General features: G+C 44.4%; 1 protein-coding gene across 1 annotated transcript in view; it reads right to left on the bottom strand.

Moving 5' to 3' along the window:
• The window catches only part of SPNS2 (spinster homolog 2 (Drosophila)), a gene marked incomplete at its 5' end in the record, with an annotated part of 77,002 nt that overhangs the window by 18,923 nt on the left and 33,442 nt on the right, over positions 1 to 24,637 (bottom strand). Inside the window, 5 exons of the mRNA XM_009866699.1 lie at positions 5,143 to 5,332; positions 6,906 to 7,058; positions 8,419 to 8,561; positions 11,178 to 11,244; positions 13,355 to 13,506. Of these exons, the coding sequence (XP_009865001.1) occupies positions 5,143 to 5,332; positions 6,906 to 7,058; positions 8,419 to 8,561; positions 11,178 to 11,244; positions 13,355 to 13,506 (705 nt within the window). The remainder of the gene's footprint in view (positions 1 to 5,142; positions 5,333 to 6,905; positions 7,059 to 8,418; positions 8,562 to 11,177; positions 11,245 to 13,354; positions 13,507 to 24,637) is intronic.

Here is a 24,637-nt window from a genome sequence, read left to right as displayed (position 1 = left end):
ATATAACCCTTGACTCTGCAACGATGGTCAACAAGATACCTTCAAAGCCCTGTGTATGGAGAGGGACGAGAGCTGCTTTTTGGAGTGGTGTGGCATGAAAAGCCACCACATATCCCTTCCACCTCTGGGAATCCCTCCCCTCTCTCCCCTCTTACTCCCACCTCACACAGCCTTCTCGGTTGTGCTGCTACAGCGGGCCAAGCAGAGATTAGATCAGGTGGACATATTCCAAAAATTCTTTATAATTTCTCTTCCTCTCCCAGAGTTGTGTTGAATGGTAGGTGAGACTGCGATGGGGCAAAGGATCTTTTGTTTGGGGGGAAGAAGGGGAAGAGGGGCTTGTTTTGCTTATTTTTAACCCAAATCCATGGTTCCACAAAAGTTATAGCAGTTGAAGAACTGGAAACGATCAAGAGAAGAAACGAGTTTAACCTGGCCTCCTTATTAATTGTTCATTGAGCCCAATGGAGCAAGGGAGGCACGGCTTGAAGAGGAACATTGCCTCCATCAAAAAGCTTTTAATTCATATTGCAACCACGAACCTTTTGGTTTTATACTGTACGTGAACAATTTAGCAAAGAAATGCAGGTTCAACAGGACAAATAAACAAGGATAAAATATCCTCCACACACATTTCCCTCTTCCTTTGTGTATTACAGAGAGCAGAACACAGAGATGAAATGCTACTTAAATAACCAGACTTGTAAAAACCAGCTCTCCCATTCCCCACCAGTAAGAAGGTAAGCAAAACTCCTCTTCAATCTCCCCCGAAGAGTTGATTTTTACCCAGCCAACCCAATTTTTTTTGTGGCATCTAGAGAGAAAAAATTTCCCCTGGAATCCCTGTTGGTAGTTGGGGGTAACAGCTATGGAGATCTGGATTCTGGTAATTGGAGAGTCCCATTTGAATTGCCTTATGTTCAGGTTTTGCTGTGTTGAATAGCTGATGATTCATGAATGGAAGAAAGCCGGCACGAAATGCACACTTTGCTCTGAGGAAACATTCAGATAGACATTGTTTTGTGGTGTTCCTGGGAGCTTTGAGGGGCTGACAGTCATGGTCACTGCCCCAGTCCCCGCGGTTTGGGGTGGGAGGAGGAACGGCGAGGCTGACAGCTATGGCATGGTATGACCACCACAGCTGCCTTCCCACACACCGGCTGAGATTGCCTAAACCCCTCGGACCATCATGTCCCCGCCAGGAACAGTTCACTTTATTTAGCAAGTCCTACGCTTCCTCTGTTTGTTTCTAAAATTGTCTTTGTTTCTCACACGTTCTCCCTCCCTATCCCCTCTTTTTGTGACTGGACCTGTTTCCTCTGGCACTGCTGTTGAAGCCAGTCAGTACAGCCCAGCTGGTCACCTGGAAAACCTCCCCTTTCCATGTTCCCACTGTCCATGGTCTGCCTTGAACTTGGAAATAACAACAGCCAAGCTATGACACACCGATCCAACAAGTTGGGGTTGAAGCCTTGTGTCATGGAGCAAGCCCAGCCCCAGGTGGGCTCTTGCGGCCTGCTCTGAAATCTGTCCTACTACACCTTTCCACCCGCTGTGGCTGAATATATTAAATTGAATTGAGGGAAGATGCAACCACCCTTCTGAATGTGGTGTCAACGTGCTCTGCCTGTTCATACAGCATTGCAAACAGGAAACTGCTTGCCTTAAGGTTAGAGGAATTACATACACATAAGGCACGGGTGAACTGCTACACGCAGCAAGTAAAACTTGTCTCCTTCCACAGGGGTAAATGACTGAAATGCTACAAAACTTCAGAGCGTGCCAGTTCTGAATTGTGGAACATGTATTTCACTCAACACGTTTCCACGAAAGATGGGTGCTTAACGGCTCGATGCTGGTAAAAAAAGAAAGGAACAAGGGGAAGATCAAAAAAGTAGGACAAAAGATACCAACGTTAAAAAAAGTCTGTCCTTCAGCTGCTAATGGGGAGCTGTAAAAATGAGTTCGTGCACTGCAAAGGGCATGCAAGGATATGCAGCATTTCTGCCGGAGATAGACTCTAGGGATGCTTACTGCAAATAGGGCAGCCTCCAGAACAGATCGATAGCTCCTGAAACGGGCACAGTTTTGCCTCCTCACACACTTTTCAAGGCCTCATTTTACACTGAGATTTGAGCTCTACAGATATATCCTCTTCTGAATCCAGCTGTGCTTGGTATGTGTCATATAATGATTCACCATCCTCACTTGGTGTCCAGCTGCTCATCTGTGATGAGCTGGTTGAAGTTACGTCCCCTTCCAGTCCTTCTGCTTATGTGATTAGGCAGCAAATTCTGATTCCCAAAAATGATTGATAAAGTAGGTTTCAGAGTGGTCACAAGAGCAGCTCTCCCAGCACGATCTAAGCAGGTTATAAACTCCTTCCATGGCTATTTGCAAAGTGCCTGTCTGCCCACATTTTCGTTACTTCTATTTCTCTCTGAAACAGAGGGTAAGACTCCCACACGTACTCTCAAATCTGAAGCAAGTCTAACTCCACCTCAGTGCTGGGCAGCATTGATGCCTCAGAAGTATAAGTCACCAACACCATGTCAACGGTAAGTCCCTGGAGTTGAGACTGAGATGCTGTAAAAGCACGATGGCAAGCTCTTACCCTGGGATTTGCTGCTTCTGCAAGATCATAAAAAGTCTTTGAGGAATTGAAACAAATGGTGAAATTGAGGTACAACAGGAACTTGGAGCTGTGCCAAAAGGAAGGCAAAGCGAAACATCTCTCTCGGGTCATTTGGAGATTGAAACTAGTGTAAAACCTGCTGTGTTGAAACACCCGAGTAGTGTGACACAACGATGCCATACAGCTAATGAGTTTCAAGAGACAGGTTTGAAAACCAACATTTCAGAGAGAACATATTTCAGAAAGAGTGGAACCTAAAGATATGCAAATTGCTGCTTCAAGGAGGTGGACTACAATGTACAAATCCACACGCTGCAAGGAAAACAGAGCTAGAGCTGATTGGGCTACACAGCCAGGCCAGACAGCCAAGTGTCTGGGCAGCTAAGTGATACAGAATGCTCTTTTATTCCACCTTTCCAACCACTTCTCCCACTGCCAATAGTTTACTGGGTTAGTACGAAAAGATTAGATGGAAAAAAAAGTCTGTCTGCCTGCTCCAGGTAGGAGTGGCTGCTACAGAACTGGAATAGCAGCTGCCCTCAGGGACCAAAACCACCTACAAGACAGGACTGAGCAGGGGAGGAAGAAGTACGCACGTCTGGGGAGGAAGAGAGCAGAGATCGACAGCCGGCAAAGGACAAGGTGAGTATGTAACGGGTATGTAGGTCTTTTCCAAAAAAACCCCCCCAAAACCTAAAAAGGTAAAAAAATTAAAAGGGCTCTGCTGACTCTTGCTGGAGTGCCAAACACTTCACTTACGCTGATGCCACTATCAGTTGACATCAAAAACTCTCGACTAATAATTAAAGCAGGGAGGGAGATGCGATCTGGTGGCCACCACAGCTCAGTGTGAGAAAACACCATCTCATGGGGGCCCATCTAAATGCTTAGAAGTGATTATTTTAAGGCTTGGAGCCAATGAGATGTCCAAAGGGAGTAACCTTTCAATTTTAGCATGGTGGCAATAGCGAATGACAGAAGTCCAAGGACAGTCACGGCGCAGAAGGTCTGCAAATATCACCACGTTGGGGAACAGACCAGAACCTCGGTCTTGCCTTTCACAGTCATACAGAACTCAAGGATGCTGTTTCAGGATGAGAGCCAGGACACAGCTATCAAGGAAGCTATTGGAGAGCAGAAAACCCAATTTTACTGTAATCTTTCCGGAACAGGCTGTTATTAAGGATTTTGAGATAAGGAAGGTAACCTAGTCTATCATGCTGTCCACAATACCGAGGTGTTCCAACTCCAGAGTCGGAGAACAGGCTCTCCTTCACTTCGGACCAATGCAACTTAAAACAGAGAGTAACAAGAAACTGCTATGCCATGCAATCTTGCAAGGCACGTGTCCTAGAGAAAATCGAGGAAATTAAACACTTACTGGAAGTCAGTAAGATTGCAATAGCAATGGCACAGAAAAACAAGGGCTCATGTTTGAAACTTGTCTTGAAAAGCCAATTCTAAACAGCCAGAGTCAGCATTCTTGGCTCTGTCTTTATGTTTTTAAACTTTCACTGTTTCTTCTTGTGTTTCCCCACAGCGATTCAATTACTCAGCCATGACTAGGCTAGTGCTAGGAGCACAGAGAAACAAAGAAGGGCAGTAGGTGCGTTGGCTGGTTAATTGGAAATGGATTCTCCTTGCTGGGAGGAGCGTGCGCTCCCATGTGGGAGCTAAGGGCATGCTTTCAGAAATTATCCCACTACTCTCATGCTTTCCCTTCAGAAACTTCTCCCAGGTCCCAGGCTTCTCTCTTGGACGGTGACCTGGGACCTGCTCACTGTACTGGATTTCTACTCTCTACTGAAAGCCAGATTCTAGCCTGAGGCTGGATTACTGTGCCAGATTTTTTCCTTTTCCCTTCAGTCTATTGGTCTGGATCTATCTGATATCTTGATTATAAACACTCAGGGAGGGACCATACTTTGATTTGCACTTGGGCAGCATCAGGTATTGCAGGACTATGACGAGGTCAGGTGCTATAGTAATACAGATAAGAGCAAATTGAAATTATATGGTAACTAATACTGGTCTGCAGCAAGCTAACTAGTTATGGAAATTAACAGTACTTATAGGTAGCCAAAAGCATGCCCACAGACAAATTATGCTGTAATTATAATTTGGTATCATTGCAGCTACAATACCCTTATTACAAGGGAAGCGGTCAATTCTCCTGTACCCAAAATATTAGGCAAGAGCAAAAGAGGTATGGAGAGAGGTATGGATAGAGCAAGCCAAAGGCAGGGAACTGTGGGTTTCCATGCATGTGCTAAATCCCCAGCTAGGAATTCTGATGGCAGTTAGAAAGTAGGGATAAGCAGTCGAGATATTGTTTTCCCTCCAGGCACAGCCAGATAGCACCAAAATGCCAAGAGGCAAAACAAAGGACATTCAGAAGTGGGGAAAAGCAAGACCAACATCTCAGGCTTCCCGCAGGGGACAACGCACGCGGTCTTCTGGTAGAGAGGGTACGAGTGAGACTGGCATATGCAAAGGATTATACTTACGTAGGCTCCCACAATGCTGCTCTTGGCAGCAACGAAGATCAGACAGATGAAGATGGCTGATCCAAGCATGCCAACAGCACAGACAAGGGGATCGGCTCGCTGGGTTTTTAACCGGCACCATTTGGTTGCCCCTGCCCCTGTGATTACACCCAGGAAACCAGTAAAGCATGTGATTGCTCCGAAGATCAAGCTATTAAAAAAAAAAAAAAAAAAAAGAGTCAGGTTGGGTTGGGTTTTTTTCCAGTTTTTCCCCAAAATGGGCACTGTCTCTGAGCAAATCATTAGGGTAAACTGACTAATGGAAATCTCCACATCGGCTCTGCAGATTTAAAATAAAAAAAATGAGCTCCCCTGCAGAGTGCTTGGGATTTTAGCCCTCTTCCCCGGCATTCCACGCCGTGTATGAAATTCAGCCCTGTACACTGATCAACATGCAAAGGGCTCCTGCTGCTTCTTTGTGCAAACCCGAGCTTCCTGTAAAGTGCACTGTACAGATAATTATGTATGCACAAAACTAATAACCTGCACATTGATCATGTGAGGGGAAATCATGGGCAGAACAGGCGTTACAAAGCTTAAGGGACAGGAAAACCTAACAAGACTCTACTAACAAGTCTCTACTTTCAACATACTTTGACTTTCTGACTCTTTCAGACCACTTCAAATCCTTCTTTTGCTGTTAAGTTGCACACATGAAATGTGTTAATTTAAATTTAAAGAGCCAGGAGCTGTCAGAGATTCTCCGTATTGTATGGGTATGACAGAGTCTTTGGCAGCTACATTACAGTAGCTCCAGGGCAGCTCAAAATAAAGGTGTCATCAAGGAGTGGAAAACTTCTCCTTGTAAATAGCAGATGGGCAGTCAGACTGGAGCTGTATTTTCTGCTCACTGCATTTTTGCAGGACAGACCGAGACTGCCCGCTGGGCACTCTAGTTGATGGTACTCCAAACCACTAAGTCGTTTACTTGAGATGGGTGTTGTGGCAGCTCAAGCAATAAGGTTTTCCTAATGTTATTTTTTCCTCACAAGTTAAGAAGCAAAAGAGCTGACAAAAGGCAGCATTTTGTATCTTTTATTCACCTGGAGAAATGCTTTTTTAGCATTTTATGTTCTGTGTCTACATGGTAAAGCATAAAACGATGAATTACTTTTCATAGCTCACGTGCTGCAAGTGACATTAAATAACTGGGACCGAAAAACCAACCCACTGTAGAACATCAGACACTGCAGACCAAAGCATCCCTGATCTCTGCACCGTTCCTCAGCCAAACTCAGCAAACACAGCAGTATACAGAGCAATGCACCACACTGAAGTGCTCCCTCATACCGAAACAGAAGTTTTCAGGGTTAGTCTCTGCAGCCTTTAGGGGAGCCAGCCCGACCTCTGAATTACACCTGTGGCTACCCAACCTGCCAGCTTATTCTGCTGCTGTCACAAATAAGTATGGGACTTAAGAAACCAAATTCTCAGCTCTCCAAACATCCCCTAAGGCAATGACAAAGGTCCCTCTTCTGTGCCAAAGCCTGGGAACTAAGACAGAGCTGAGGTCATTGCTTCTCCCTTGATTTGTCTTCACGCAATGAAGAAGAGAAATGAAACCCAGTTTACAATCCCAGTGTTTCCTATCATTGTTGCAAAGGCCTAGAGGAAATTGCAGACATTCTAGTAACTTGACTCAGTGGGACTTGCCTGTTTCCTCTGGTAAATAAGCCCCTGCCCCCTTTTCCACCTTCTTTAAAGCAGCAGGGTAGGAATCTCACCTGTCTTTGGTGCCGCAGGGCTGGGAGCTGCAGGTCTCTGCTGTCTTCTGCACGACCTGTGCTCTGTGAAGGTAGAGAGGGATCCACATGCCAAGAGCCCCCGTGGCAAAGGAGACGGCGGAGGTGGCCAACGAGGAGAAGACATAGCTGCGGCTGTGGAGACGTCAAGAGGGAAAACCAAGAGAAGGTTTAGTGGGAAAAGTGAAAAAGCAGGAGCCCAGAAGAAGAGCAAAAGTGACAAAACACAGCGTTCCCCACACTTCGCAAGGGACAGAGATGATACAAGGTACAAAGCAATGGAGAATAAGAGACACAGAATATTTCTTTATATGTGATGTTCCATTGATAATCATAGAATCATAGAATAGCCTAGGCTGGAAGGGACCTCAGAGATCATTCTAATCCAGCCTCCCTGTCACCAGGGACGTCACCTCTCGACTAGATCAGGCAACACAAGGGGACCAAACGGGAATTGAATCTGCAACCTAACGTTGTTAGCGCTATGCTCAACTGACTGAGCTAACCGGCCCCCTAATAATAATGTGCTTGACTCTTCAGAGGTACTTTGTAAAGACCATTTTTCATGGGCCCATTTCAGAAGGCAATCAGGATTTAGTCACTACGTTGTGATGTGTGAATGACAGGGCTTTCACTGTAATATCACCTGTTTACCTGGCTGAGCAGTTTCACTTCTCCCTCCCCATCCACGCCACCATACAATTACTACTGGGATAAACCATCAAAATAAGCCATACAGAAATATCAATAAATTAACCATCATCATTTTTTCACGCCCCTTTGATGCTGGATGACAATAGCAGGAAGGCATTCTAGCCAGCAGTTCTAAAAACGAAGGACACCACAAGCTTCCCGTCAGAATTCTGACGTAACACTGAATTCCTGAGCGCAAGGCTTTGCCCATTCACAGGCAAGCTTTCTGAAGGCAAGTACAGCTGCTTCGACACGTGTGAGCAGGCCAGCTTTTATGCACACGTACAAGCACCCAAGCACATTCAGTGCTCTTGCGTTCAGTCGCATGTGGTTGTATAAACACAGGTATTTAAACTTGCCATGTAGTGCAGGCTTTTGTGTATTTTCTCTGCTCAAATTGCTTGGGCAATTAACTCTCTTCCCCCCCTCAGCAGAGTAGCTCTTTCAAGGAAGAAAAAGAATCCAAGCATCTGAACAACAGTGGCACAACAATTAATACAGAAACACAGCAATTTTTACACTTCAAAAGTCTGGATTTGTCTGAAGTAGGAGCCAAGCAAAGCAGACCCTCTCTTAGATCTCAGTCTTGGAAAGGTTTGAGCCAAAGTTGGAATCCATCACTGTCACTACAGTCGATACCTTGTGGAAAACGTGATTCTCTTTCCTAGCTCCACAGACTAAGCCTTTTAAACTCCCTGCATGTCGCCACTTTGCAGGCTCACTGTGCTCAGAGGTACGGGCCAGTGGAACTTCCGGGTAAGCACTTAGAGGCAACACATGCTCTTTACTAGACTGCTCTTACTTTCTAATCAGTGCTTTCATGTCTCGCAGCCATGAGGTCCGAGCCTTCAGCTGCCCCCCAAGTTGTTCAACATTTCCTCTTTTAGCAGCAGGTACAAATATCAAGATGAGTGTCCCTGTTATCATTCCCAAGAGCGGAGATACCTGTAAGAAAGGAACAGGGAATTAGTGTGGGAGTCAGTAGGATTTGCTTTGACTAGTCAGTAAGAAGCTGATTCTTCATGCTCTTTAGACTCGATTCTTTACAGCTAGCCAGGATCTGTAAGGACACAGAGGCATCTGCTCCTTTCCTTCCTCCCCGTCATTCCCTGGACTCTCTTATCTCTCCCTGGAAGTGTGCACCTTTGACAATGCTCTGATTAAGGCAGTCCAGCTCTTTGTGCTATTCAAGTACCAAGATTCATCTAAACACAGTTCTTGAGTGATGTTTAATGCTTTGGAAACATGCTCCCAGCTGGGCTAAGAGACCAACTCATTCCTGGGAGAGCACAGGAGCCTTTTAAAGGCGCTGAGGCCAGGTGAAAGATTTCTGGATGTCGGGAGCATGTTGGTTTTGAAAATCCTTTCTTGACATGCATCCCTCTTCCAGCTAATCCACAATGGCTTTCCATTTTCCAGCACCTTCCTCAGATTACCTCAGAGCACAGCAGACCAAGAAACATTGAAAATTCAAGCTGGAAGATAGGAAAGTGACACGTTTGAAGGTTAGGTATCTCAATTGCCAACTTTCTCCCAATCATTAGACAAAAATACAAAGATCCCAGTGACTTGCAAGCTACAGACATGATTCTTGTTCTGACACTGAAATTCCATCACTGTCAGAATGGAAAATAGCTCTGTTAGGAAAAGAGGAACACAGATTTTCACTGAACTATTGTCTCTTCTACACATGCTATTTTAAAAATAAATTCCTGTTCAAAAAAACCAAACAAACCCAAATGTTTCCAATAATAACCTGAAACAGCCTTTACACATAGAGTAGTGTTAAATGCCCAAAGACAACAAACCCAGAATCCATCTAGGGAAGGAACAAAAAAAAAATATTTCAGAGCTGGAAAAGCAGGAAAATCCCTCATCGAGGGATAAATGAAACCTGATATCCTTATTACAGCTGAACACAAGAGACAGCACTGGTAAAAACACAAGACATAGCATTGCTAAAAAAAAAAAAAAAGGAAATGCTGGGATTTTCTAGGGCCATCTAATTTGAAGTGTCTTTGATTTTTATCTGAATGCTTAATTCCTCAACATGACAATATCCACTGATGCTCAGTGACGCCCCAGTGAAACTTGGACTGCCCAGTCCAGAGACAAAGCTGCCACTTGCCGATGTGCCCTTCTGCCTTCTTCAGCCCACGCATGTGCAGGTTATTCCCGACCTCTCCTGGATTTGGAGACCATGGGAGATCACAGAGGGAAGCGTCATCTAGGGGAATCTTCCACACCTTGTGAGGGCACAGCGGGCCAGAGGCTGCTTTACACCAATGTCTGGAATCTCTCAACACGTGCTGTTTGACCACCCAAACCCAGCAAAGCTGACCAAAGCAACCACCACAGAAGTGGGCAGCTTGTCAGGTTCCCGACAATTCTGCACCGTCGGGAAACCATGCATCCACGTGTCATTTATAGCGGACATCATGACCCCGTAAGGGTCACAGTCTTGCAGATAGCCTGGGTTTCTCCGGATAACTGTGGAGACTTCACCTGAAGAAGATGGCAGCGAGGATTTCTTTGCACAAATGAATCATTTGGGTTTTACAGACAGAAGCACAAGAGCGCTCCAATGTATCAACCTCGTTAAAGCCCACTGATTAGAAGGGGCTTTGGGGGTCCTACTCCTTGCGCTGGCCTCTAGTCGAATGTTAATTTTGCCCTTAAGAGTGCCTCTGCTACTCAAAGAAGTAGCCATCCCTCCTGGTGTGAAGCCGTAGGCTATTCAACTTTTCATTTCAGGTTCACAGCTCTAAATTACTCTCCACCGCTCTCCTCGCCACAGATGAACCGTTCACGCTGATTCTCTTGGCTTTTCTTACCCTTGCTGGGCAGGGAGGGGATGGCCTGTGTCTCGCTTGAGATGGGAACCCATGTATTTCATCACCTGCTGTTATAAACAGTGTTGGCCTGAGCTTCGTGAGACTCATTGTCTTCATGAAGTGCCAGAGCCAGAGAATGCACCTCGTGCCACCCAGCCTGCCAAAGGTCAGAAACCAGCTCTGCTGGGACATTTCCTCTCGGCTCTTTCAAGACATCTTTGTGTGCGGGATCTGTTTGTGCGTATGTGATTGGAGTGTATTATCTTTTCAGCACATTTATCGAGGTCCCAAGAGGTTAAAATAGAAGGAAACTGACTGTCTCAGGGCAGAAAAACAAGCGGAAACTGGAACAAAGTGTTTTTTCCTCAAAGCAGGAAGCCATTCTCGGAGTTTCTTGACAGCAGGGGACTGAAAGACTGTGGAGTTGATTTAAGGCCAATGTGTCGTCTTCCCATCTCCAGCAAGAAATCATGGTTGACTGATAATAAAGTGACTGGAAAATTCTTGCTCCCGGGCAGGAAGACAACCAAGTACAACGAGCCAAACCCACACACCTTTCCCATTTGCTTAGGGAATGCATCTGCTATGCACTTAACGTCCATAGATGTAATTTCCAGCCCTTCGCCTTCTGTACATAATAACAGGTTGAGGAATCGTGTGATGGAACGATCCCTAACACTGATCAACCAACGCAACCGTTATCAGGACGTTATTAAGTTGAGCTTACCCGCAAGGCCCAGTGCCAGTCTCCAGCAACCTGCTTCACGCTTGACCCGGTGATGTATCCCAAACCACTGCCAGAAATACAAAGGTGTGAGTCAGTCGGGGCTTTAAGGGTCAGTCACGGCTGTTCTTAAAGGTAAAAAGAGGCACAATCAATTTTGTGTGCTAGGCTCTCCTCTCCTGCAGGAAGAAACACGGGCGATGCAGCAGATGGTGAGTAATACGTAACTCTTCCCAGCACTGTTGAGCTAAAATGCTCAAATTTAATGGAGATTTAGACACTGATCTCAGATTTAGAGCTGACCTTTCAATCTACGGCGGATGGAAACAAAGCCTCAAAAAGAATTTATTTCCCAATTTAATTTCTACACCAAGCCTTTCTGGGCACTAATATGAATAGTTAACAATTTTATGTTTGAGCTCTCAGTTAAGAAGTGCCCTTCAAGGACACACCATATTCCATCATTAAATTTTTCTCTTGTCATTTAATAGGACTCGGTTCTAATTACCCATGAAAAGCTCATTTTCTACAAGTTTGTAAGAAAAAACAAGAGGAATATGCAAGACAGTCTGACGGGAGAACATCAGACCTGAAGCTCAGACATTCCTTCTGAAGGTGAAGGAGCAACAGGACCGTGAGCCAGGAATGACACTGTGGTAAGGAAAGGCAGCTCACAAGAGACAAACGTAGCCGTGCTTCTCTCAAAGCGAGCTTTTTTCCCAAAACTGCTGCATTTTTTGTTGAGATTGCCTTGGCTGAAAGTTGCCAGGACTGCTGGAAGGCAGCTCTTGGCCATCACATATACTTATCGAACCGTCTAATGATTTATAATCACTCCAAAATCAAACCTCTGCTGGAGATCGAGTTAATTAAGTCCCAGAAACAGGCTCAAGAGGAGGAATATTTGTCATTCCTTGCTAGCCACAGTTCACTGAATTCTCTATGTAAATCCTTGTCATCCTTGGCCCTCTTGGGAAAATATTCTTTTCACCAGTTAAGGACTGCACTCTCTCTTTTTCTTCAAGAGCAAAGGGGCACAAAGTTTTATACTGGGCACAAATGCTCTAATCACTCTAAACCAGAAGTTTTTCCCTGAGTTGGGGGGGATTAAACTGCTGCCACGTTTCCCCCCTTGAAATGAACCCTTGGTGCCACTTTTTCACAGGATGTTGTGCAGCTCTGGGAGTCGACACGCAAACCATGTGAACCCACCCTCTTGCCTCCAACCTCACAATAGGGTCAACCATTATTTTATAAAACCCTCAAATAAATAAATAAAAAATAATCACAGATTCCCTGCTGCCCAAACAATCAGACTGGGTTTGGGTTGACAGGGGAACTCAACTGAAGAGATGACTCTGAGCAATCTCTTGTTTTCATCAGGCATTTGTAGGCTTGGCTGTCCTCCACTGCTCCGCGTTAAGACTGTGATCGATCCTTGCAAGTTCTCTTTTCAGCCTTGCTGTCGACACTAGACTTTACAATTTCTCCTCATTTCTTTTTCAAGTGGCCATAGCACTAAAATGGACCAGCCACTGCTAGGGCAACTACCAAGTCATCTAACGTTGCCACATTTTCCAAACTTAGTCATATTGGCCAAATTCAAGGTTGGGCAGAATTTGAGCTTAAAGTAAAACCAATTTTTAAAGTAAAAATTTCAAACTGTGTATGTTATATAGCACACTCCTCTGGAAACCCCTGATATTTAGACTGTCACATAAAAGCAGACACCCCTTTGTACTTCTGAAAACTCAGCCCTGTGTCTTAAGAGATCTTGATCACACGGTAACCTGAGAGACATTGCCTAAAGTAAGCCTAGACCTCATGTGAATTAAAGAAACCATTCAGACAACCAAAACAACGCTATTCAAAACAATAATTTCATTTAATAATGCTAGAAAAATAAAAAGTCACCTGAAAAATTTTGATTCCATTTCCATCCTGTTACTGCAACGAAAAAACACAACACCCTTCCCACTAATTCCCAAAAGTCACACTCAAAGCAATAACACGGCTAGAAAAAGAATCCTATTCCTGCAACTAATTAGTCACTGCTCATAATATTTTCCTGTCTGACCTATTCCAACCAAAGACAGAAGAACTATCATCATTAGCAACTTCAGATCTCTGTGAGTTTCCTTTAAGCCAAACCCAGATGGAAGAAGTGTTGTGTCGCTCACCTGCCAAGAGGAATCGCAAAGTAGAAGACAGAGAGCATCAGGGTCCTCGTGTTCTTGGTGAAGAGGTCTCCTATGATGGTTGGTGCAATAGTGGAGTAACTTGCTTCACCGATGCCAACCAAACCTCGTGACAGCACGAGAAGCCAGAAATACTGAGAAAAGAAATAGAACACATTAATGGGTCTCTCTTTGTCTTTTTTAACTCAGGATGGGCAACAGTGCAAACAGGGAAACAGAAGCCCATATGACTAGTCTGCATTGATTTTTTGAAACCTCAGACTCACTCCATTTGTCTTTTGCTGGGAGGAAAGAGATTGGGGGTTTTGTGCAGATTTACAGGCATGAATGAAAACTAATAATAATACACGTTGACGCAATCACACTCAAGAAGATACTCTAATACAAGCACAAGAAGCTCACTGTGTTCTCGGGATGCAGCTCACTCTTGCAAGCCCAAGTGCCAGTAATGCTGCACCGACAGGAAGGTTTGGGAAGGGGGTGACAGGAACAAATCCTGCTCCAGCATCCAGAAAAAGCAATACCTGCCAAGCACAATCCCAATCTCCCCAGCATGCCAACGGACAAGACTGGTGAAATCCTAAAGGCTCTTCAGAGCTGGGAAAGGGTTGAACCGGCAATCCCCCAAACTCTCAATGTTTTCCTTCCTTAGCAGCTACAGAAGAAGGAAAGTTTTTCAAAGGTGGTTTCTTTCTTGAAAGAAAAGCATAAATCTCACAGCAGGAAGGCAGAGTAAACCAACACCAAACAATTTCTGAAAAAAACTCAGGTTACAAGTGAGCTGAGATGCCCAGTGACAAAAAGATGAGACTGGAGCTTTACTGGGAAGCAGAGGAGCACCAGCATGCTGGGTCAGCACAACCGCCAAGGGAATGATACACAGAACCACACAATTCTAGAATTTTGATTCATAGAATCAGGGCTGTAAAAGGCATCAGAGCTGCCCTGAGAATCACACGTCTTCCTGAGGAAAGGGCAACCTGACACAACGCGGAGCTGGGCTTCACCTTCAGCACAACGCAGCCTAAACTGGATGAAAAGGAATTGTTCCTCTAATAGAATTTTCTTCACAGCCAGCTCCCTGGTTTCAGCCGACGCTTTCGTAAACTGCAAGGACCTGATTTTCAGGCCGACCTCTTTCACTGCACTTGCAGTTTTCTGGGTGCTGCTACGTGAAGGCACAGGGCACAATACTTGGATGCCAAAATATCTGATACATGAGCACAATCAAGTTCTCAGACATGTAAGCAGCTTGAGCTACACCCACAAGTAATTGCAGGTGCAGAAATTCAGGAGTCGATTGCAGAAAACTGTAAGCACGGGGAAATCTATTTCTACCAGTGAAACCTCTACAAATCCTTAATTTACTGTTATTTTGTTATAGATAATTCCTGAGAAGAACAGCAGGGATTATAGCGTGTCCTTAAACACAAAAGTGTTTAGGTGATTACCGATTCCCCTTCTTCAGATCGGAAAAAGTTGACAGGGACGTGGCTGACTGTGCCCAGCGGCAAAGCTCAGCCAGAGCATGGGCTGCTCGTTCTCAAACGTGGAAAATGCTGTGCAGCCATCAAGCCACGAGCCTCGTCATAAATACATCCATCAGCAGGCAAAAAATCCACCACTGACATGTTTTTGTTGCCTTCCTCACTCTAATCCCTTGGCTGAAAAGAATTTCTAGAGGATTTCTATAGCCGCACAAAATAAATACTTTTGCGCGCTCTCCGCTTCCTCCTATTTTGACACAAATTCTGCATCAACACCTATTTTCTGAGTGCACGTGAGCTCCTTGCTCGCTGGCAGGGTGTTTGCAGTGCTGCTATCACTCACACACCTCCCCTGAACCGCGCGTACGTAACAGACACAAGTGGGCGTATGCGGAGAGGGCAATACTGTGACTCAAGAGATTTAATTTATGCTAATTGCCCCATGCTAAACCACTCCGCTGCAGAAATGCGCCAGCAATGGTTGGTGCCCAGGTAACCAATGGAATGAGTAACAGTATTTCTGACGTGCTGGATGGCTTAGTCACGGAGAATTAGAAAGCGGGAGAACTGGAGGCCGGTTTTGGTTTCTTAAGAGGTTCCCATGTGGATAACTCAGAGGGGGTAACAGGCAAAATAGTCACCTGCCAGAGCTGGAATGAGGACGTACACAGACACCTGTGGAACAGCAAGTTTGCAAATGCACTGGATGTCCCTCAAATTTGACATACCTCCGTAAAAACGACCCAAGTTTGTGCTCACCATCCAGTACCACTCCCAGTTAATACACTGGACAGGAATTTCCTCCAAGTAACGCTGTTACAAGGTTCCTCTTACAATCCTTGTGTAAAGCAGGAAAACTGCACAAAGCTTCCCTGTTGTGGTAACGAGTGACTCGGTTCCATCAATACCACTGAATCAGAGTTCCAATACAATGAAACCACCTGCGGCAAGTAACGCGTACGTTCTTCTCCCACAGTTCCTCCTCAAATCCTCCTCGCCCCAAGTATGTTCAACATTTAAACTACGGGCTCTGAAGCAGTGGTATTCAAATTTAGCTCATGAGATTCTAACTTTGCAATAAAAGCATAATCTACATACCGACACGAATGCCATTGCGCTTCTGAGATGACGTGTTCACAACTATGGACAATGCACAACTACGGTCAAACATACATAAGTCCAAACCAATATTAAGTAATTATTTATACTCAGTTCTGTGCTGTGCCTGCTTTTAGAGCTCTGTATCTAGGATTAAAGAACTAATGCCTCTTCTTATCCTGCTGTTTTTTCTTCTGGATCTTCGGCTAGCACACATTCTCCTGGAACCTAGGCAATAAAATGATGCAGTAATTTGTTACAGCAAGGCAGAACCCCCAATCTTCCATCTCTAATCATAGTAAAAAACTTATGTTTTTGCCACCTCTGGAGCTGGGTAGCTCCCCGAGAGGAAAAGCAGTCCTTTCTGAGAGAGGCCTGACCTTTTCATTTTTCATATACAAAGGAAAGACCAAACAAACAGCAAAACAACTCGAAAATTCTAATGCTGCTACTCATTTGCACCACAGACACATCATTTAGAAGCGTTTAGAAACCGATCCCCAAACCACTACGTGTGCAACACAGGCAACTGCCAAGTTTTGAGTGCATTTATAAACACACCTCCCCCATTCACACCTCTCTCCGAGCGTGTGTAAACACGATAACCTACATCAAAAAGTGGGAAAGCCAGATATTGCCACAAAGAGGAAGCACCGTTCTCCTCCACAGCCGTAGCAGGACACTTCTACCATCTCTTCTGCATCGGAACTTTTTCGCTTCCAAGTGCTTTTTCCTCTTTATCCTACCCCAGGATTCTCAGCAGCTCAATGGGACAAAAAAGGCTTACGCCAGCCAAATTCTTCGCTACGTTATCTGCGCTTAAAAGCAGTACAGGCAGCTAAAACTTGTAACTGAATTTCACTGTTCTTCAAGCAGAAATTGATATATAGAAAAGCAGCTTATTCTTTTCTGCAGTACTTTGGAGCTCCTCTCTATTTTGTTCATCTGTGCAAAAAGTTCTCAATCTGGCAGGAAAACTGAAAACACCTGAGTCAGCTCTCAGGACCTGAGCTTATTCCTTTTCCACAGGTTAAGCCCAGCAATCTCAAGACTTCAGTGTCTTTTTCTCTGGGTCAGTGCTTGCCGCTGAAGTTCTTTGAAACAAGGAGCTATTACAGCAAACTATTTATGCCTTTAATTTGGGGTAGCAGCCACATCAAAGATGTGTGCACCTCCACGAGAGCTGCCAGCATCTCCCGGGTTGTCAAGACGCGGCGGTTTTCTCCCAGTGACTGTGGGGTGGAAATCCCCGCTCCCTGCCTGGGCTCCAGCCTGAGGTGAGCTGCAGCAGAGCTCCTGGCACCAGCTGGACGTGGCCATTTGGAGAGGGGCTGTCGGAGGAACCCTTCACCTAGGGCAGCTCTGAGCTCTGGGGGAAATTTAGGGTGCAAAGGGGCTCCAGGCCCCTTTGTCCAACTTGTACACATCACCAAGGGGCTGATGAACTGCAAGATTCCAGTGTGCAATAAACCATCAACATATGGAAACGTGGCTGACAGAGACCCAGAACAGCCACAGCCTTCCTGGGAATCGCACTTCCAGAGATGCTACCACCAGAAACAGGGAAAGCACTCACACGCGTGTATGTGAGACAGAGAGGGCCAATGGACCCGCTCTCTTCTTTCCATCTCCCAAGGAAGGGAAAACACGCTCTAGCTCTAAAACTGAAGAATTTGCCACTTTGTGGTTTGAAGACTAATAACCTAAACAAAAAAGAAACACAATCTGCCAAAGAGACAGAAGTTTTGGAAGGGATACAAATCCTTACACCTTATGCCAATGGTTAATAGAAACGATCTACCTACTGACTTCTAGTTTTTTTCATCTATTAGCAAACCATAGGCAACAACGATGACATCACCTACCAGAAGCTACGCGTACGACAACAATGCTTCCAGAATTTTCATCTAAAAAAGCTTTCATGATTTATATCTTTATAATAAACCAAAAGATAGATCATGGATTTTCTCTGCAGAGTATAATATGGTTTATATTCACTTTTTCCTACTGACTTCACTCTCAAGCTCACACTCACATAAATGTTGGATGGCTTAGGACACGTGACTAGATTTAATCATGTTTGGACAAACCTCCTAATTATACATTTATCCTAGCTGTATAGGCCATTGAGTGAGTAATACACGTTTTAATAGGTCTAATTACAGCTTTAACTTCTTTCTCTTTTTTTAATTAGTTAACAAAAGGAATTAAGCCGCAGTTCTCTAAAAGATTAGCTGTCAGTGATAAACCTATAATCTGCCAAATACATGTACAACTCTGAACCACCAGATTTACTGTCTAAAGAATCATATGATCCTTAAGCTTCGGTTATTAAGCATTTGCATTTGAATGTGGAGTAGCTTGTGAGGGTCTCATAAAACAAGCTAAACACATGCTTCTTTCAGATTAGGGACACACAGACCAATGAGATCCCAGCTAACTTAGTACTAATTACCAGTATGGGTGCACAGCACCAGTGCAAACCATGCTTTAACCTGATGTTGCTGGTCTAAAAGAAGGATCTTTCACACAGCTACAGCATCTACACTCACACTCTCTCCTATACGAGGATACTGAGTTAACATCCTACGGTTTCTACATTCAGTTTCTGTAAAAGAGGGCTCAGGACCATGAAATTCTGTTCTTGAATTGCTGAGGTTTGCCATATTTTCCCTCTTTTATTATGCAGCAAACAAGGATAGAGAATGAGGGTTTGCATCCTTGGAAAGAAGATGTCCCTAAGGAAACCATCCATGCCTTCAGGCAGCCAGGATTGCCACACAAAGCCTAAAACACGTGTGTCTGGAATGAAGGTGAGCGAAGGAGGAAGCATTTGGGATTGATTTGTTTTTTCTGAGTTTCTAGAGCAAACTCAGTGGAGCTGTACTGCAGTTCCTCTTGTGTGTTTCTGGCAGAGCCTCGCACTGACGACATCCAGGGTTCCAGAGCAGTCACAAGCGATCAGTTAGATCAACTGACGACAGATAAACTGTACCAGTAAACGTGTTATTTTGGATTTTGATCTCTCTGCTGGTAATCCCCACAGGGGATCCCTTAAGATTACTTGTAGATAGGGATAAGTACTCGTATTCCTTTGTTCCTGCACAGACAGTAAGACACCAAAGTTGGGCAGGAATATTCAGTTATTTAAAAGTCTAGCCTGGACTTCACAGGAAGACACATTCTTCAGAATTCGCACAGAACAACTCACCACTACTAGATATGTAACCTCCCCATAGCTCTTTACAATATTTATTCTGCTTTTATTAAAGGAGGATTTGAACCATTCATGTTTGAGATGGTAAGGAGTGTGGCTTTGCTGTCTGTATCCAGGTTAGACACACCATCACACCTATATCTTGTAGCCACCAACAGAAGGCAGGTGCCTTGGCTAGATGTGTGCAAAATTCATAAAATTCACAGAGGTGGAGGATGTATTTAGGCTTATCTATTCTGCTATAGCCTTTGTCTGTCATCCAGACACTGAATGGAATTTAAAACACGAACGTCATCATTTAATGTCATCTTGTCTTTCATGGTATGTCACTGCTTGACTTTGAAACTTTCGGCTTCTTAAAGGTGACACCACCGTTACTGGGAGGGCTAAGACAAGCAGAGTGTTTAGTGTTTAAGCTAATGTCACCTGCATTTGTAACGTCCTTCTGTTGCTCAGCTCTTCTAGTGACTCTCACCTGATGAGCTGGACTATGAGAAGTGAGTTTGCAGGAGTCAATGCTCTTAGTCACAGCAGCGATACTCAGAAGCATGTTCCTGCTTCGGTTTGCCCCACGGGTAATAGTGCACGTTGGCCATACCTGCGGTGAAGGGTGTGTCATCTCTAGCCACTTACAGCCCTGCAAAATACTGATGCTCTCGGAAAAACTTAATGGAGAGCCAGCAAATACAGTTGTTGGTCGGTACTTTTCTCTCCCACTGATAGGTCAGGTAAGCATTGTTTCCAGATTTCCCACAGCCCAAAGGAGTTGGTTACGTTTAGTTGCCAGGTGGCACGGGCAGGGTACGTGCTTGTGCGGAGCCTGGCTGGCGACAGGTCGATGAGTTATCAGCTCTGACGCAATGCTCTGAGCGACCGGTATTTTATCTGTTTTCTCTAGAGATACAAGTGCACTTAAAGGTTCCTGCCGCAGGTACCTGCCTGATAAATGTAACCAGAAACCACCCTTCTCACCTCCAACAAGCTGTTTTTCCCTTATCAGACATGAGTCATGCTGCAGCCTGGGGGAGATTCACTGCAGTTGTTGGGTCTTTTGGCATCTGGCTCACTGCAGAGACGTCACTGGGTTTAGATTCCTCTTTTCACTTCCCACCTCTTTACAATCACTGCTGCCTTTTAAGTCACTACTGCACACAAATTTCCCGTAACTCCTATCAGCACCAGACTTAAACTCAACAGTTTCCTCCCTTCAAATGGAAATCTTGATGCCAAGCTCTTCATGCTCTACAGTTACTTGAAAGGACATTGTAGAGAGGTTGGTGCTGGTCTCTTCTCACAGGGAATTAGGGACAGAACCAGGAGGAATGGTTGCAAGTTGCAACAGGGCAAGTTTAGGCTGGACATTAGGAAGAAATTCTTCACGGAAATCAGACCCTGGAACAGACTGCCTAGGGAGGGGGTTGAGTCGCCATCCCTGGATGTGTTCAGGTGTCATTTAGATGGGGTGTTGGGTGAGATGGTTTAGGGGTGACCTTGTAGTGTAGGTCAATGGTTGGACTCGATGATCCCAAGGGGCTTTTCCAACCTGAATTGGTCTATGATTCTACGATTCTAAGCCCACCTCTCATCACCATTTTCAAGCAGGGGCAGCTACAACAGGCTGCTCAAGACCACGTCCAGCTGAGTTTTGAATATCTCCAAAAGTGGAGAAGCCACAACTTTGCTACATGACCTGTTCCAGTATTTGATCATCCTCACCGTAAAATGTTTCTTCTTATATTTAAATGGAATTTCCTTTATTTTAGTTTGTACATGCTGCCTCATCTTTTCACTGGCCACCACTGAGAAGAGTCTGGCTCCATTTTTATTGCTTCCTATCAGGTATCGATACACTCAGAAGCAACATTACAGGCTCTCTAGGGACAGAAGCACAGTTCTAGAGTGGGAATGCCACTTTAGCAAACGTAAGCTATTCAAATCTCAGTTAAATCCATAGGGCAGACACCATCTCAACTACCATGTCTCTGTTTTGTTCACCCTAAATGGGTTTTTCTTCACTTGCCTTGGGCATGGAAAGTTTACACGTTTAAGTAGTTGTGTCCACTGAAGAACCCTTCTCTTGCCCAAAAGTCTTCCCCTGAACTCTGCCAGGCGGGTCACTAACACTGCAGTGAAAATGCCCTTCAAGTACTCACGTATTTTATTCACACATTCACATCTGTTTTATTCACACATGCTTATTATATGCTGGCTAGAGGTTATAAGCATGTTACAGATGAGACACTGTGCCATACCGAGATTTAACAGCAATCCACTGACTTAGTGAATCCTTAGCACACTTGATTAATCATTTGCTCAAGGGTCAGCATACGAACCCTTTGCAGTCAGGATGGACTTATAATTTGGCTTCTAAAGCAGGTACGATTCCTCTACTACATCCATTTACACTTTGTCAAACACTTCAAAACTTCAGCTCATTTGGATGCATTAAGTGTCCCGTCAGTTCTCAGCTCTGAGCACTTTACCTTTAAACAATTCCCTTTTGGGAAAATTCAGCTGGTATTCAGAGCCCTGCAAGGAGAAGAGAGGCTACAGCAAGTAGAAAGAGAACAAAAATACATATTTTAATATAGAAATAAGCAAGGAAGATGAAGCAAAGTCCAGTCATCTTTCGTTTGATTGTCTCTAGTATTTGTTAATGGCTTTAGCTCTCCCAGGTGACCTGTTCAGGCACACTTAATTGAATGTGGAAAGTTCTATTTTGAAACGTACTTAAGATTCTGGCTGATTAAAGCACCCTTATTTATGATATTTGTATTATTATTTAGTACATAAAAATAACCAATAAAGACTGTAAGGTACTCCCTTTTCACTCATCACACCCTTCAATCAGCAACTAAAGTGTTTAACAACTGGATACCTACAGACAGGCTCTAAAGTGAAGCACCTAATTAAGCACTCTGGAGATAAAAACAAAAACAAAGCCACCCTGGAAGTAGCAAGACTCCCACAGTGCTTTCCCAAGTTGGCAGGAAGCCTCTGTGTGCTTCGTAGTTACAAAAAGCCAGGGCTGAGATTTTTCTTGGCTACTTGCAAATTTTGAATGTGAAATTCCCCGCAGCATTAAAATTCCAGTGTCTGAAACTCAAGTTCCCATCACTGCCCTCCCTTCAAACCTGTGGCAGTCCTGAGAGAATTTTGTCAGTTTTGGGTAGCACACAAACCAAAAAAAAAAAAAAAAAAAAAGTAAGCCCAATTCCCATTCTCCATCCAAGTAGGTAACGGAATTAGAAGATGCTGGGTGATGAGGCAGCACCACTGGGTCCTGACAACAGCCTCAGTGAAGACAAAGCAGGATTTCGGTTACTAATTGAAGGGCTTTTCCTCTGACTGACCTGCCCCTGGTAAAATATTACATGACACTCAAATGGTGGGATTTATGTTCTTCTCAACTTATTCTCTTGGTCATTAATATTGCATTAATGGCAGGGGTCTGGAATGCAGCTGCAAGGAATGGAACAGCTTAACTTGCTTATTCACCATCCGGCGGAGCGCTCCGTGCACGGCTACTTAGAGAGCAGATCTTAAAGAAAGCAGCGGCTGTTTTCCAAAAAATCACAGGGGTCGTAAGGAGCCCCACGTTAGCAGTGCCTGCTGGAATGCTGAGTTAAAGCACTTCTTTTCATCTTTGGGGCTCTGCTGTAAGGCACAGAGCATTTCACATGGCAGGAACAGTCGTCATTTATCCCTGTTACGAAACTACTACATGCAGCTCGGCCAGAATCTATCTTCCAAAAGTGTTCCCTTGAGAACCTTAATAGTTGTGGGTCGGAAGCAAATTGTTCCTTTTTGTTCCAGATCTGCCAGGTGGGACACACTGACCAGCACTTGCAGCAAATACCTCTGGCACTGGGCACTACCACCTTTCCTCTCCTGAGACATGCAAAGACAACCAAAACAGGATCACAAAAATAGGGATTGGGAGAACTACAACGTATTTTTGCAGCCACGGAAACAATGTGAAGTTCTTGACACAGTGAAGTTATCACATATTGGAACTGAGCCTGTAACAGGCTGCTGTGTCCAACCACAGATTAGTCACAAGCCAAGACTGAATCCAAGCAACCCAGGTATAAACAGATACTGGATTTATCAAGACAAATAGTTACAGGCATTGATACGCAACACTCACAACACCTCCACCTGCAGTGATGCCTACAGAAAGGCATGAGATCTGACCACATCAACCCGATGGACCGTCTCGGCTCCAACACTTTGTGGTTTGGGCCAGTTCTTAAACTGAAATTGAGTCAAATCCGGCAGACGGGTCTGGTTTTTGGGGAGTACAGCCCCAGGTCCCTGTCCCCAAGACAACTGCAGAGACTCTGATTTCTCAGCACCCTTTGACAAAAGCATCAGTCAACTGACCGAGACACCCAGCTGAGAATGCTTTTGCTCTAACTATACCCATTTTCAAGGGTAGAACAAGTTTTGAGAGTCCACGAAGGACACGTTTTAACAGAATGCGTCAAAGTTTAAATTAAATTACCGCAAACAAAGTTATAGTCCCAGTGACTTTACCTATACTGTTGGTTCCGCTGATTTTTGGTGTGTTTTATTTTTGCATATGTAACAATTTAAGAACAAAAGCAGATCAGACCTTTTAGGCAATTTTGCTGACAAACCATCTGAATCGTTCCAAACTCTGAAATTTTTTCTTCCTGCTTTCGGTTTTCACACTTCTCTGGCTTGCTGACTCAATCAAGACCCAGAAGCACCCAAGTTCTGTGATGAAGGCTGACCTTGCAGTATATTTGTCCTAAATCTGCAAGATGTTTCATTTTCAGCATCATATTTCCAAAGAGAAACTGATGCATCTACCAGTTCTTTCTACCTAGCAGCTGCTCCTTATTCATTATCTTCTCTGAAGAGTTGTTCTATTGCTAGTTGAAACATTATTAATAGGCAAGGTTTTGTCATGCTGTAGCCCCATTTCATTCTGTAAATCCAGCCTCTTTGACAAAATGACAATCCTATTTAACCATATTAAATGCATTTGCATGTTTTGTCACTATCTTCTCAGGAGACTTCGTCAATCATGTTTTCAGACACGATGATCAGCACCACTCCCAGGGATTTCCAGCTCAAAATCTATTACATGGGTTTGAGATTAGTACTCTAATTCAATGTTATCTGAATTGCAAATGCAGTGTTTTGTGTACCATGTGAACTTTATGCATTTAAAAGAAACGCCAACACTTCAAAAGACTAATTTAGCACCTGGTACTATAAGACATTTCCCATCTTCACAGTGTTTGCACATTGCTCAGAACACAATAGCTCCTTTTTCAACCTTTATGCACAGCCCAGGAGGCCACAGACTGTGTGTGCCATTGAAGAAGCACTTACACTTCCTATAGGACAACTGATGCTTTTGTATCAGCAGGCAACCAAGAGCTCCCCCAAAGAAAGGCTCAAATCCATCCGTTTGCATCTGAACACAAG

This window comes from Apaloderma vittatum, unplaced genomic scaffold (genome assembly GCF_000703405.1).
Source record: "Apaloderma vittatum isolate BGI_N311 unplaced genomic scaffold, ASM70340v1 scaffold13323, whole genome shotgun sequence".
NCBI classification, from domain to species: Eukaryota; Metazoa; Chordata; class Aves; order Trogoniformes; family Trogonidae; genus Apaloderma; species Apaloderma vittatum.
This window is presented reverse-complemented; position numbering and strand designations above follow the sequence as displayed.